At 43.8% G+C, this 15,000-nt stretch overlaps 1 protein-coding gene across 2 annotated transcripts in view; it reads left to right on the forward strand.

The window, feature by feature from the left end:
• The window catches only part of LOC121724500 (zeta-sarcoglycan), a 228,376-nt gene that overhangs the window by 199,281 nt on the left and 14,095 nt on the right, over positions 1-15,000 (forward strand). For both annotated transcript variants that reach the window (XM_042111102.1, XM_042111109.1), the window contains exons 5-6: positions 1,389-1,511; positions 3,303-3,375. In XM_042111102.1, the coding sequence (XP_041967036.1) occupies positions 1,389-1,511; positions 3,303-3,375 (196 nt within the window). The remainder of the gene's footprint in view (positions 1-1,388; positions 1,512-3,302; positions 3,376-15,000) is intronic.

The raw sequence follows: 15,000 nt of genomic DNA on the forward strand, positions 1-15,000 counted from the left end.
TTGAAACTGGCACCTGTAGGTCAGCTGCCAGCTCCAATGTAATTCTTATACATTGTTAGGATAGGGAAAATAAGAGTCTCATGTGTTAGCCTGGGTGTTCCCATGCTGCCTTGCGCGTGATTTGATTCACGCTGCTAAGGCAGCCTGGAGACCATGGAGCAAATTTTCGCCTGAGATAGGGAACCAATCACAGAACAGGGGGGAAAGCAAGACGATGATGAGCTATGCACAGACGCATTTGATAGACATCCGTGGCACCCAATAAACGGATCTGGGCATTTTTTTCAAATATACGAGAAAATGAACGTTTGGTTCCCAGACCACGTCTCATTGAGAAGTGGTGGCGCTAGCCAGGCTACTCATGTGGGCTGACACATTTGATAATCGTTATATTACTCAAACCAATATTTAGGCACTTTAGCTCTGATCTTTAATTCAAAGCCTAGACATTTCAGCATAGTAAGTGGATTACATGCAGAAGATTGCAGTGGAGATTTGTGTAGTTTTCCCTGTTCCAGAGAGAACTTGACCAGTCACGTCGTTAAGTGATGTATAATTCCAGCCTGTTTAACCCAACAGATTACCTTTCATCAAGGAAACATCTATAGGCTCACATTCAAATCGCTTCACCTTTTAACTATCTAATCCCCCCATTGACTTTCAAATGCTCACTAAATCCAGCCCTTACTCGGCACTGCCGAGGCTGAGCATACAATAGACATGCAGCAGGCCTGCCGCTCTGTAAATAATTGTCCTTCAGGCAGAGTCAAGTGGCTCGCCATCCACTGTAACCCCCTCCACACACACACACACACACACACACACACACACACACACACACCCCATCCCAACTCAGGCGGAAGGTCGGCCCAAAGTCGGGGGAGGCGAGCGGAGGGGTCGCGAGTCCGCGGGGCGCGCTTGACCTCAATCTCATTGTGCTGCAGATTGGTGCGCCAGCCCTCGCGTGTTCTGACCACACCCAGGCAATCTCCTCACATAAGGCTCAGCGCCGCTGATGCCACGCACTGACCACGCTGCTCCGCGAGCTATTTTCTGCTCCTCTGTTTACACGGAGCTGAGGTCGGCCCGGCGCTGAGGTCGTCCCTGGCCTTTCTCTGGGGCTCATCGGAGGCAACCGGAGACATTCTGTTTGATTTATGGCTGGGTTGTGTGTTCTGAGAGGTTTTAGTGCCGACGAGCACAACAAACAAACATGTGCGTGGGGCCTACTGCTTCTGCAACATGCAGGATGTGAACAAATCATCTCTTTCATTTAGGATGCATAGACCAACGCTGTGGGTGGTAACCGATAAGGCAATAGTGAGGGAGACTTAGTTTAATAGGTTAAAGAATAAAAACCTACCTGTGTGTGTGTGTGTGTGTTGCAGGCTCTGAGATGGTGGAAGCACAATGCCAGAGGTTTGAGGTGCGCAGCAGTGATGGGGAGAGAGTGCTCTTCTCTGCAGATGAGCAGGAGATCAGCATTGGCACTGAAAAACTCAAAGTGACAGGTAATGTGAATTGAATACACACACACACCCCTCACACACACACACACACACACACACTCACAACTCACATAGTTGCTTAGAGACAGAGGGAGAGACAGAGAGAGAGAGAATGAATAACAAATACAGTCAGAAAATAAAAGCTCCCATGGTTGTTTACCCATCTCTCTCTCTCTTTCTTTCTTTCTTTCTATCTTTCTTTTATTCTTTCTTTCTTTCTCTCTCTCTCTCTATCTCTGATGTTGTTGCACTCATTTAACGAGTGGAAGGCAAGGTCAAGTGGAAACGCTGAGGGGTCAGAGGATGGGTTGGCTGCGCTTCGTGGCTGCCCTGTAATTGGACAGAGTTGCCCATTACAGCTCCTCAGAAAGAGATAGCAGGGGCCCGAGTGAGAGAGGGCTGAAATGGTAAATAGAGGGATGGAAGCGATGGATTCTGTCATTCATCAACCAGGTTCAGAGAGATGGTGGTGGTTGCGGTGTGTACCGTGCGTGTGTGTGTGTGTGTGTGTGTGTGTGTGTGTGTGTGTGTGTGTGTGTGTGTGTGCGTCTGTGTGTGTGCATGTGTGTGTGTGTGCATCTGTGTGTGTGTGTGTGTGTGTGTGTGTGTGAGTGTGTGTGTGCGTGTGCATGCGTGTGTGTGTGTGTGTGTCTGTGTGTGTGTGTGTGTGTGCGTGTGTGTGTCTGTGCGTCTGTGTGTGTGTGTGCGTGTGCATGCGTGTGTGTGTGTGTGTGTGTGTGTGTGTGTGTGTGTGTGTGTGTGTGTGGCAGGGAGGAAGAGAAGGAGCAGCAGTGAAGATGGAGATCAGTGAAGAGAAGCTAATTGTGGCTCGGCCAGAATAAATGAGCATCACTTTGGAGCCATCCATCCTCCCCCCACCCCTCCCCACCCTTCTCCACCCCTCTACTGTTATATCTTTCTCTCACTGTTTTCTGAAATCTGTTTTCTCTCTTTCTCCCTCTCTCTTTTCCTCCGATCAGTTCATTCATCAACACTCCCTCCCTCCCACCCACACTCCTCTTATCCCTTCTGTCCCTCATGTCCATCTCTGTCTCCCCCTCTCCCCCATATCATTCTTTTTTTCATTTTCACCCTGTCCCTTGTCTCCTCTTCTAATTTTGCCCTCCATCCCACCCCCCACCCCCTCTCTGTGCCCGTCATCAGGAGCCCGTGTCTTTGTACTGTAGCTGTCTGACCGTCTGGCCCCAGGAGACGGCTCTCTCTCACAGCCTCTCCCCACATCATTACCCTGGCTTACCTATTCTTAGAGCAGACATTGAGATGTCATTAAAGTGTCTTTAATGAACAAGGTGTTGAGTGAATTGTCTTTGGATGACTTAGCTGGGGGTATTTTTTAAATCTTGTCTAAATTCTTCCTACCTCTGAGCCAAGGCCTTTTCACTGGGCCTCGTTAATATTCAAAGGCCTCGTTAGCAGGCATCAATAAGCGAGGCCAAAAGTTGAGGAAGAATGTATTTGCCTTTTAATATCAATTACAGACCGGGGGAATGCTACATGTTTCACGTGCCTTTGTGCTTTCGTATCAAAAAGCAGAGGTGGCAGATTGTGGCTACAGTAGGTAGCCAAATTATATAATATCCACTTTTTATGTATTAAGGCTGGCATTATTTGTTTTTCTTTCAACATCCTGTTGGGCAGGTAACCACGGAAACAGCGCATTAGCAGCCTGTTTGTGTAGTGATGGATATGAAGGCTGTTTTTCTCAAGTGCTTTGCATTGGAGATTCATTACTGTAAGCCCTCTAATGGAGATGTCCTCTCTGCTCTTCCCCAGGCAATGAGGGAGTGGTGTTCCAGCACTCGGTGGAGACCTCTCACGTCCGAGCAGAGCCCTTCCAGGACCTCAAGTAAGGCTTGTCCATGTGCCCACACATCTTGGTTCATCTGTAAACACAGAGAGAGAGAGAGAGAGAGAGAGAGAGAGAGAGAGAGAGAGAGAGACAGGGAGAGAGACTTTGCTTGGAGAGCTTCACATAAACATGAGATGGCCCAGTGGTTGAAACTGAAACTATCACTTCATGAGATAAGGCCTCACTGACAGTAGGGGGAGGAGGACTGTTTACTAAGGCAAGGGTTTAGGGAATTGGGGATCAGGAGTGATACTTACAGTATGTAATATAAGGTCCTGCGAGAGAGGGACAGAGAGAGAAAGAGAGAAGATAAGGAAGGAGGAGAGAGAAAAGGAGAAGAAAAGAAAATGAAAGCTGGATGAGAGTGTAAAAAAAGATGAAAGACAGAAGAGCAGAATTGTAGCAGATTAAAGCCAGTCTGCACACAAGGCAGGAAGGGGCGTGAGATTCAATCAGCCACTCGGGCTTTACAGGAGCTACAGAGGCGCTGTGTCCTCCTGGTTCGATAGTCAGGCTTTGACTCTGTGGTTTAGAGCTGCTTAACCCTTAAAGGAGTACCGTCACACCGGTGTGACGGGGAATGTTGGGAAATTAACATTCTAAAGAATATCTGGGTTCATTGAATTCAACATAGAATTTTAGAACCTTCAATTGTTGCGGAACTTAGAATGTTCAAAAACCTACACCTTTAAGGGTTAATACAAATATTCATGGAGAACTAAAGGACAAACGGTCCCTGTGTTAAATATGCAGGCTGCTGCCTCTGTCCATGGCCTGTTGTCCCCTGTCATGTCCACCTCCGTATACTGCCTTTAAAGGTCAAAGACTCCTCCCACACTCTCCATCAGTGTCTCTGGCACCAGCAGGAGCCAATCCACCAGATTGAACACACGCACCCACACACCTACTGTACACACACACACACACACACACACACACAACTACACACACACGAACACACACAAATACACACACCGACAAACATATCTACACACCAACACAACTACACACACTGACAAACATATCTATTGTACACACACACACACACACACACACACAGACACACACAGAGACACACACACACACACACACAGACACACACAGACACACACACACAGACACACACACACACACACACACACACACACACAGACACAGACACACACACACACACACTGAATGAAATGAAATGATTTGGTTGAAAGTTGCCATAATCTGTACTTCAGCTCCTTCCTCTGCCTCTTTTTGACCACTTAGTTTGCTTTGAGTAAATTGTGTAATGATTCATGATTATGATCGAGGCACATTCTGACATTTTTATCACTGAGACAAGACTACTTTTCATTCCCGAGACACTTGCACTAAGTAATTTAGTGTGCATGGATATGATTACCTTCATTTATACATGTGTAGCCTGACATCCTCCACCAGGATTGCAATTAGCAGATAGGTCTTTAATTAATCTGAAATACTCCTATCAACATTGTGTTTAATTAAATGTTCTAGTGAAATGGGTTTTAGGGATGCATTGTAGAGTCATTCTTCATTGCTCTTGTCACTGTTAGGGGAGGCTTAGTTGCCATTTTATAATGAGGAGAGGATGGCTCAAAAAAACCTTACTGAAGATCTTTATGCAGACATTGTGCAAATGTAGGCTATTTGTCGAATGGATTACTGTAATATTTCTTGCCCACCTTGGGTTGAGAAATTAAATAATTGTTATGTACAAACATGATCTGTTTTAGTGTACGGTGTTCATTTTAGGACATCCTCAGACAGGTGTCAGACTCAGAAAAACATCTGTCATCTTCAGACAAAACTGCCTCAGCGTCAGAAAAGCCTCTGTCATCCTCAGATAAAACTGCTTCAAACCAAACGGCCTCAGAAAAACATCTCAAAGAAGTCAGTCTCAGAAAAAACGCTGTCAGAAAGCTTAATACACACTGACGAAGGCCATCAGGCCGAAACGTTTGTCAATTAACCCCTGTGCTAAAATGGATTAAAAGCAAGAAAAGATTTTTGGAGTGCGACCATTTGTTATTTTTTATGATTACATTTCAAGTACCTGTCTATCTTTATGTCTGTCTATTATTGTTGTGCATTGACAATGACAACTGCTAACGTTTTATAATGGTATTATATGGTATTACATCATGGTATAGCACATTTGTCTTTATGGGGGTTTGGGAATAATGATGTGATGATGATAACTTTTCATCTGAGACTTTTTCGTCTGACTCTGTTTTTTCTGACAGCGTTTTTTCTGAGGCTAATTTTCTGAGACCTGACTCCACTTTTTCTGACAGCGTTTTTTCTGAGACTGACTCCTTTGAGATGTTTTTCTGAGGCCTTTTGGTTTGAAGCAGTTTTATCTGAGGATGACAGAGGTTTTTCTGAAGCTGAGGCAGTTTTGTCTGAAGATGACAGATGTTTTTCTGAGTCTGACACCTGAGTCTGGTTTTTCTGACGCTGAGGCAGTTTGGTCTGAAGATGACAGAGGTTTTTCTGACACTGAGGCAGTTTTGTCTGAAGATGACAGAGGTTTTTCTGATGCTGAGGCAGTTTTGTCTGAAGATGACAGATGTTTTTCTGAGTCTGACACCTGAGTCTGAGGATGTCCTAAAATGAACACCGTATTAGTGTTCCCTAGTTCATATCAGGCAATGCAGTCACCATTTTATGATGATTGCAGTGTATAAGTAATTTGTTATAATTTCCACTCTCCATAGTGCGTCTGCATATTGCCTCTCTCCTTTCTCTCTCTCTCTCTCACTCTCTCTCTCTCTCTCCACTCGTACCCTCTCTAATGGTCCATCTCCATCTCGCTATGTGCATTTGGCCTCCTTGACTGCTGGGCTCTTGCCGGCCCCTAGCGTGGGTTAATTCACCATTTCTTAGTCCTCACATAGTCAAGACTTCAGTCTTCTTCATTTCACCGTCTCCATTCAACAGAGCCTTCACTGGTTTTAGATAAAACACTCAATTGATTTGAACTCCACTCAGTGACATTGGGCGTTGTGGTAGAAAAGCAGGTACTGCCCACCTCGTCTGCTTTTGTCCATCTTATACCCACCTCTGCCCCCCCACCACTCCCATCCCACCGCTCTCTCTCTCTCCTACTTCCTCTCACTCCATAAGTACCAAATTATGCAGTTAAAGTAAATGGAACATGTAATGACTTGACAGAGTCTATTAAGGACTAATGACATATGCTGGGGTTTTACAGTGAGAGAGTTAAATCTGTTGAAACACAAATTAAAGTGGTTGCACAGGGAGGAGGGATGGATGCAGCAGCCTGACAACCTGAAACAAGTTTGAAGTTTTTTCTAGTGGTTTCTTTGTTAGTTTGGATGGTATTTCTTTCTTTGTTGAAGTTCACCTTGTTTCAAAACTTTTTTTTTTTGGAACTCAGCGATCACTTATACGCAGGTCACAGAGGCCCTCGACATCAGCCTTCATCCGTCACTCTTAAATTTCAAGACCTTGAGAGATTTTCTTGCTTCCTTTTTCTGTGATCCTTCAGAAATTCATTTGCCGATAAATTACTGCACTGCCATCCACTTAGATAGCCTTCATATTTCAACCCCACTCATAAATAATGGTGGGAAAAAAATTAAGTGGAGTGAATTGAATTGAATCCTTCTCAGTGGTTTATGAGTTGTATTTATATATTTATTTTAATGTAAGATTACCTCACTCGAAAGACATTAGGTGCCTTTTCTACTATGAAATGGTTATTTAATGTTTTTTGGCTGTTCAGAAGAACTTCAAATGCAAACTTGTTGCCATGGTTATTAAATCTGCAAGATGGCACTCTCTTAGGACAAATGGATTACTTTTTTGTACTCAGGATATTCTGTTATGGAATGTGGGATATTCGGGAGATGCCAGGCATTTGCAGTGTTCTACCCGTCATTCTGCAGATCAGTTTTTTTCCCCCTCCTCGTTTGTGTCTTTCTTTTTAACGTTTCATTTGTTTAGCTCTGTCTCCAGCTCCCTTGGTGAGTCAAGGTTTGAACTTGCCTCAGGCGGGCCTTTATTATTTATAACCTGGCTTTTAGACAATGAAATATTGGCTCTGATTGGAAAGAGTTTTTGTGAGTCATGCTTTTGCCTCTCTCTCTCTCTCTCTCTCACTCAGTCTTTCTTTATCCTTATCCATCCACGGGTATTTTGTTAAGGTGAGCTCAGCTAGTGACATTATTAGCTGGAGGCTCTAGACCAGTCAGGGCTGCTAATACAAGCGTGATTGCGTTGTTGTAGCTGTCTTCTCCCTACCCATCCCCCCTCATTGTTTTCTGACCAAGAGGCCGGCCTATAGCCACTTTAATAGCTTCTTGTCTTTAGACTTCGAAAGGAGGAAGGACTGTGTGTGATGTGTAGGTGAGCGGTGTCTGTGTGTAGGTGTGTGTGCGTGTGTGTAGGTGTGTGGTATGTGTGTGTGTGTGTAGGTGTGTATGTATTTTTGTGAGTTAAGGGAGAAAGAGAAATGCGTGGAATCTAAAAAGGAGGAAAGAGAACATGGTGTACCATTCCATCAGCCATCAGTTAATTTGGCCTGGTTAAATGGGATGGGAATTGATCTGACCACCCGCTGGGGCCGACACAGGGCCCTCTCCAGTCCAACCTCGAGGAAGAGTCCAGCCCTCGGATGAGAAACTTCCAAAGGGGCCGCGGTGCTGTCGATATTCCCAGCAAAATCAACCACAGCTGAGTACTAGCCAGCGTGAGGGTCAACTCCAACTAGATAAGAACAGTGCAAGAGAGAGAGAGAGAGAGAGCAGGGCAATAAGAACAGTGCAAGACAGAGAGAGAGAGGGGCACTAAGGCATTCATCAAAAGCCCTCTATTGGTTGTTTGTATACAGAGCAACAGAGCTCTTTCTTAGAAGCTACACTAGTGTTACTTAGGTTACATACATAAGCATAGTCTGACAACCCAAACCATTCTATTCCCATATGATGTGTAAGGCTTTGCTGTCTTATAATCATGCAAGAGTGAGTTTATTATAATAATAAGAGAATGTGGGGTAGTAATACCCCCCCCCCCCCCCCCCCCCCCATACGGATCCTCCTCCCGCTGCCCTTCATTGGGGGACCCGAGCCCATCTTTATTCATCCGCTCGCCTGGCCCACTTAATGGGACATTGCACAACGAGGATATTTTCTGCTTTCACTTCATTTTTTATTCATCGTTGATTAGTCAAATTAGTCATGTCGAGGAGACCGTAATCAGGAGAATATGAAGAGAAGGGGGGAAATGAGAGAAAGAAAGAGAGAGAGAGAGAGGGAAGAGGAGGAACGAGAGAGAGAAAGAGTGAGAAGGACGAGCAGAAGAAGAAATTATGGATATTGACCCAATTGCAAATTCAAATAAAAATCAGAGAGCAGAAGGGGGGAAATGGGGCTGCGGGAATAATGCAGCCAGTTGAGAGAAAGGTTAGCCAGAGATCTGTGTATCAGCCTGCGGAGCCGGAACCATGTCCCATTCACAGCTCTCCCCCCAGTCTGAAACAGGTGGGGAAGCAGAAACTGGCCTTTTAAACAGCTCTCCAATGGCTGTGTCTGTGTTGACATCATTATATCACGTCATGCAATTAGTGCTGGTTTCGCATGTCTATGCAATATTTATGAAATTGCATTCACCATTTAGAGATGATGAAGAAGAAGATGGTTATAATAGCATCATACTCCATTTCACTATCAATTACCCAGATGGGTTGCCTAAGAGCATTTGTTTCAACACATTATATCAAGCATCTTGCTTTACTGTGATCATCATTTATTTTGCCTTGTTGTCATAATCCCAAGGCAATGTAAAAAAAAAAAATCCATATGCTGATGCAAACTGGAGCCTGTGTGCTTTTGCATCTGTGAGTGCCTACGTTTGCAAATATGTTTTGGTGCATGTCTTACCCTTCAAATCAAATTAGTCCAATAGCAACTTAGCTCCAAGACGGCCTACAGTGTGTCTGTGTGTGTATATTTGTGTGTGTGCATATGTTTGCAAATATGTTTTAGTGTATGTCTTACCCCTCAAATCAAAAATAGCAAGTTAGCTCCAAGACGGCATACTGTGTGTGTGTGTGTGTGTGTGTGTGTGTGTGTGCGTGTGTGTGTGTGTGTGTGTGTATGTGTTTGTTTGTGTGTGTGTGTGTGTGTGTGTGTGTGTGTGTGTGTGTTTGTTTGTTTGTGTGTGTGTGTGTGTGTGTGTGTGTGTGTTAGCTGGTGTCTGTATTTTTCACAGTACCAGTCTTTCACTCAACATAAAAGTGTAAATAAACCTGTTTTTTTCTTACGTGTTTTTCTATGTACACCTGCGTGTGTGTGTCTGTCTGTGTGCATTTGTGTTGGTCTTGGACATGGGGATGTGCCAATTTCAGATGTTGCCATGCTGGCAGTCTGAGCAGTGAAATAGAAAAGCACATGGACTTGAATACACTGGACGGCTATCAACTCACCCACTGAAAACGGGCCTCCCAAACTACCGCACACCAGAGGCCTGGACTCAATGCTGACAAGCTGCTTCCCCTGGCTTATTTTAGTCTTCCTCCTCTTTCTCCTCCTCCTAATTACGCCACCCTGGCCTGATCTGCCAGAGGCCCCCCATCCCTGGAGCAGGTGGAGACGAGGAAGGGGATGAGGAGGATGAGGAAGGGGGTGAGGAGGAGGAAGAGGAGGAGAGGGTGGTGAGAGACTGGGGCTGAGCTGGAGGATCAGAGAAGGCTTAGTCAGTTGCACACCTGAGTTTGCTCAGAGGAAGAGGAGGAAGAGGAGGAGGAGGCCAGATGTGGCCCAGAGGTCTCAGTGGCATGTGGACACTCTGCTGGCCCTTCTGTTTGCTCATGGATTTGGCCATCTCGGACCTTCGTTTGTTTTAGTTTAGTTTAGTTTTGTAGTTAACATTGACCACTCCATAAAAAGCATTTTTTTTTTTGTAACTTTTCTTCTAAATATTCAATTAAATAAACAAGATACAGTTATTAGATAGATAGATAGATAGATAGATAGATTAATAGATAGATAGATTCTTTTTTCATCCCGAGGGACATTTTAGGTATCCAGTAGCTTATACAACCATAACACAACAAATACACATACACACACATATCTCACATACATAAAAATCACTCACAGAAATGTAAAAATGTAGAGAGCATGTGAAATGATTACATAGGTCTGGTATGGACTGACCATGTGAGTGTGTGCAATGGTGGTAGTGCAAAAGTGAACAGTGCAGGGATTGAACAATGCAATAACTTTGCTTATTATTAAATATTAACTATGACTTTGAAAAGACAAGAATGTAAACATAACAGAATTGCTTAACAAACAAGAAAAAATATACACTTTAAGAACAATAGAAAACAGGGAATAAGATAAGATGTAGATGTTATAACCACAGTCCAAATTGTGTATGAGGTCTAATATAGCCTGTAAAATAGTCAGGTGGACAGCAGACAAAGTGATATGATGGTAGGGGCTGAGAGAGACAGGCTCACGCTGAACAGTACATTTCTCTCAAGTCAAGTCAAGAAAAAACAAAAAACAAAGGCAAAAGTAAAAAAGTAATGAAAGTAATAAAAGACAAGGTAGAATAATTATCAAGGCAGATTCAGATTGGAACTCAGCGCAGTTAGCAGAAAGCATCTGAGAACAGTTTGGTCTAAAGAACATCTGAAAGCATCTGAGAACAGTTTGATCTAGATTTAAAACTGGCTACAGTTGGGGCCTTTTTGATGTCATCCGAAAGTTGGCTCCAGAGCTGAGCCGCATAGCAGCTAAAAGCTGCTTCACCATGTTTAGTTCTAACAGTAGGCTTTACTAACAGGTTTTTCACCTGGGACCTGAGAGGACGAGAAGGTGTGTACTGCTGAAGCATGTATGCATGAGGTATTTAGGTCCTGCTCCATTAAATGCTTTTTTTTGCTGATTTATAAACAAGCAATAGTGCTTTAACCCTTAAAGGAGTACCGTCACACTGGTGTGACAGGAATGTTGAGAAAAGAACGTTCTAAAGAATATCTGGGTTCATTGAATTCAACATAGAATTTTAGAACCTTCAATTGTTGCGGAACTTAGAACGTTCAAAAACCTACACCTTTAAGGGTTAAAGACAATTCTGTGCCTTACTCCTTCCCTTTTGTGTGCCATTGAAGAGTCGGATGGCCCTGGGGACAAAGGACCTCCTCAACCTGTCTGTTGAGCATGACAGTGACAGAAGTCTGCCACTGAATATGCTCCTCTGTTTATTGAGCGTGCTGTGTAGTGGGTAACGGTCATTGGCCATGATCGCCAGCATCCTGCTCATGGTCCGTTGTGAGTGACTAAAGTGACTTATTGTCAGTGACAGCTCAATGGCAAAAATAGAGCCAGCTTTCCTTACCAGCCTGTTCAGTCGTCCAGCGTCCCTCCTCTTAATGCTGCCTCCCCAGCACCCCACAGCATAACCTCCTGTCAGAGTAGCTTAATTAGCGGTAATGTAGTGATGGTTCTGTAGCCTCTTTGACAGCTCAGGAATATCAGAAAATTCTTGAATTTCCCCTGGGAATCAATAAAGTATCTATCTATCTATCTATCTATCTATCTATCTATCTATCAATGCATAGGTATGTTTGTAACCTACGTTTTTACAAGCAAACTTTTAGCATGATCTTCAAATTCATTGTGGTGCTATATGCAAATGAAAGACTAACGTCATAATGTCATTATGTGCAGTAGTTTGGAACACAACAAAAGAGCGTGAAACAAAAGAGAAGTTTTCATATTAGGCTACTACTTTGCTGATAACATTTCAAATAGATGCCAGTCAGGACATTAGCAAGCTTTTTGTGTAGACCAGGGTGTTGATGTTGTTTCATAGCCTTTTGCTTGTGTGTAAATATTCCTAGATTTCAACAACAGGTTGTGATATTGTGATAAGTAACCTACTTGGCATACTGTAAGGGCTCATGCAAGCTGTCAAACAAGTCTACTAGCCTATGTGGTGCACCCATCTGCTTTAAGCTTACATCTTGAAGTGTTTATATTTTGTATAGGATGTGGTGCTATCAAAGCAAGACGTTAGAGATGGTGCATGCCATGCAGTGATGCCTCATATTTAATAATTTAAAAGAAAAACACGGCACACATTAAAGTAGCACTGAAATGATGGCCCAGTCATGGTGGTGGCCAGGGTAGGCCGTCGTAGCCCCTTGCATTGGCCGTGAGGCCCCTTTGAAAATCAGAGGTTTACAGGCCACGGTGGCCTTGGTGCCCCCTTCTTTCAATATTCTGCTTTGCGTCCTACTAATAGCGATTTTTATTTAGCCTGTGGCCTGTCAAAATAATCTTAGCATTCACAGCGCAAATTAATTTAGTCTTTTACGCAGTGGAGAAAGTGACAGCGCAAGAAAGAAAGTGCGTCCAAATTCACCCATTCTCAGTTGAACTATTCGCGAAGTAGCCTATTAATCACACACATCACAAGTATCAAACGAAAGAGCTTTTTCTCAGCTTTTAAACGATGTTAGCCGACAATTGCTGTGTTTGAACGGTTCGCGAGAAAAGTAAATAATATAATTCAATTTAATCATACATTCTACTGAAGGTTTTGCGTCCCATGTTCTCCCTACCCATTCATCTCGGTGGAATACTTTACGAACCCTTCTTTTAACACATGACAAACCATATATCAGAATAAACAGGAGACCTTACCGAACACAAAGGTGTAAAGCAGTCCCCTGTACAGTTAGCCGTTCCAGAGTAATTCAGTTTTGAATTTGCAGTAAAGTTCGACATACATGGATGTCTCCAAATTTGAGCTTTAAGTTTTACAATGTGTTTAAATTGTTCCACATGATTTCATAACGGGCCAAATACAAAATAAATGTTACAAATATCGCCTAGATATAGGTAAATCAGAGGACAGCTGACTAAGAGTTTGTGAAAGTAGCCTTAATGATCACAAAATGCTAAGCATGCATCTAGGCTATTTGAGTTTCTTAAAGCTGAGCTGTGCTTAAATTGTTCAATACATGATTTCATAACAGGCCAAATATAAAATAAATGTTATATATAGCCTAGATATCTGTAAATATTAGATGATCAGATGATTTACAGTTCTATGTAATATGTCATGTTTCATGTTTTTGTAATGTTTCATACAGTGATGCAGGTCTACTGCAGTGAATAGGCTAAATACAACTTTGATCAACTTTGATCATTCACTACTGTATAGTTAACTTTGGCCTTGGTGCCCTGACATGTGGCCTTTGTGCCCCCCACCAAATATGCCCAACTGAAGGCCAAGTGGCCTTGCCCCCAGAATGGTGAAATTCCATGCCTGGTGGTGGCCACTGAGTGACCTGTGGTGGCCACAGCAACCACTGGCCACCCCGTGACTCCGCCTCTGCATGACTGAGCGCTGGAGAGATCTTGACCATCGATTTCTCTCTTTCATTCTCTCTCTCTCTCTTTCTGTCTCTCTCTTTCTCCTACTTTCCCTCCCTCTCTCTTCTTGTTTCCCTCACTTCTCTCTCTCTCTCTCTCTCTCTCTCTCTCTCTCTCTCTCTTTCAAACAGTTTTAATTTAAAAGGCTTTAAAGGGAGGCTGCATGTTTCGCCATCCATCACCAGCATGGACACTCCTCTCCACAGGGGTCCACTGTGTTCTCCTGCCGTACAAGGCCACGCTACACTGAACATCCTTAAGGTTCAGATCACTGGCTTTGAGAAGGGGAAATAAAAGTCAGAGAGGAACTGAGTTGATTCCCTGCCTCGATGGGTACTGCCATGTTCTGGACCAGAAGTGACCACCAGATGTTAACATTATGAGGGAGCAAGCCGATTTGGGTGAAATCAATCCAGTCATTTCTTTTCATTTTTTATTTTGGAATGGCCGATTTTAGGTGTAGTTTGTGTCTTACAGTCGTGGACAAGAGTCAAATTGACCATTGTCCTGTTCAGTCCTTTTCCTCCACACCACTCTTTTCTGCAGTCTTCAGAATCCCATAAATGGCCACAATTTTCCGTCTGCTCTTGTGAGAGTCTGAGACTTCAGATACTCGTTTTTTACTCCCTCAATATCCTCCTCCAATCGCGTCATTTGTGTCTCCCCCGAAATGTCATGTCAGAGTTATAGTCCATTCTTCTGGTTTCACTGTGACAGGTGGCATTTCAGATCTTCAGGTCTCGGCTAGAAACATCCGATTGAGCTGGGAACCCTTGTCTCTGGCGGCTGGATTTCAACCTCATTTACAGTGGCGCTGACAGCGACCGGCACTGCTGACCTTTAAGGGGCAGGAGTCATGAAGTGCCAGTCTCAAATGGCCGTGGGTGCCAGTTTAAGAAGCAGAAGCTCCTTAAGAGAACGATTTTGACATTTGTAGCCCTAATCCAGCGATTGGCTTGCACTGAGTGGCTCACTTGCTGTAATGTCACCATGCAATTTCAAGGTCAGCAACGGATAACCATTAAACACACACACACATACACACACACACACACACACACACACGCACACACACACACACACACACACACACACATACACTGATGCACACACACCCACACATTCTCTCTCTCTCTCTCTGTCTTTCTCTAGCTTAAAGTTCCTTGCTGCTCAGCCTAAACTAGATGCAGGT

Source organism: Alosa sapidissima, chromosome 1, assembly GCF_018492685.1.
Source record: "Alosa sapidissima isolate fAloSap1 chromosome 1, fAloSap1.pri, whole genome shotgun sequence".
NCBI classification, from domain to species: Eukaryota; Metazoa; Chordata; class Actinopteri; order Clupeiformes; family Clupeidae; genus Alosa; species Alosa sapidissima.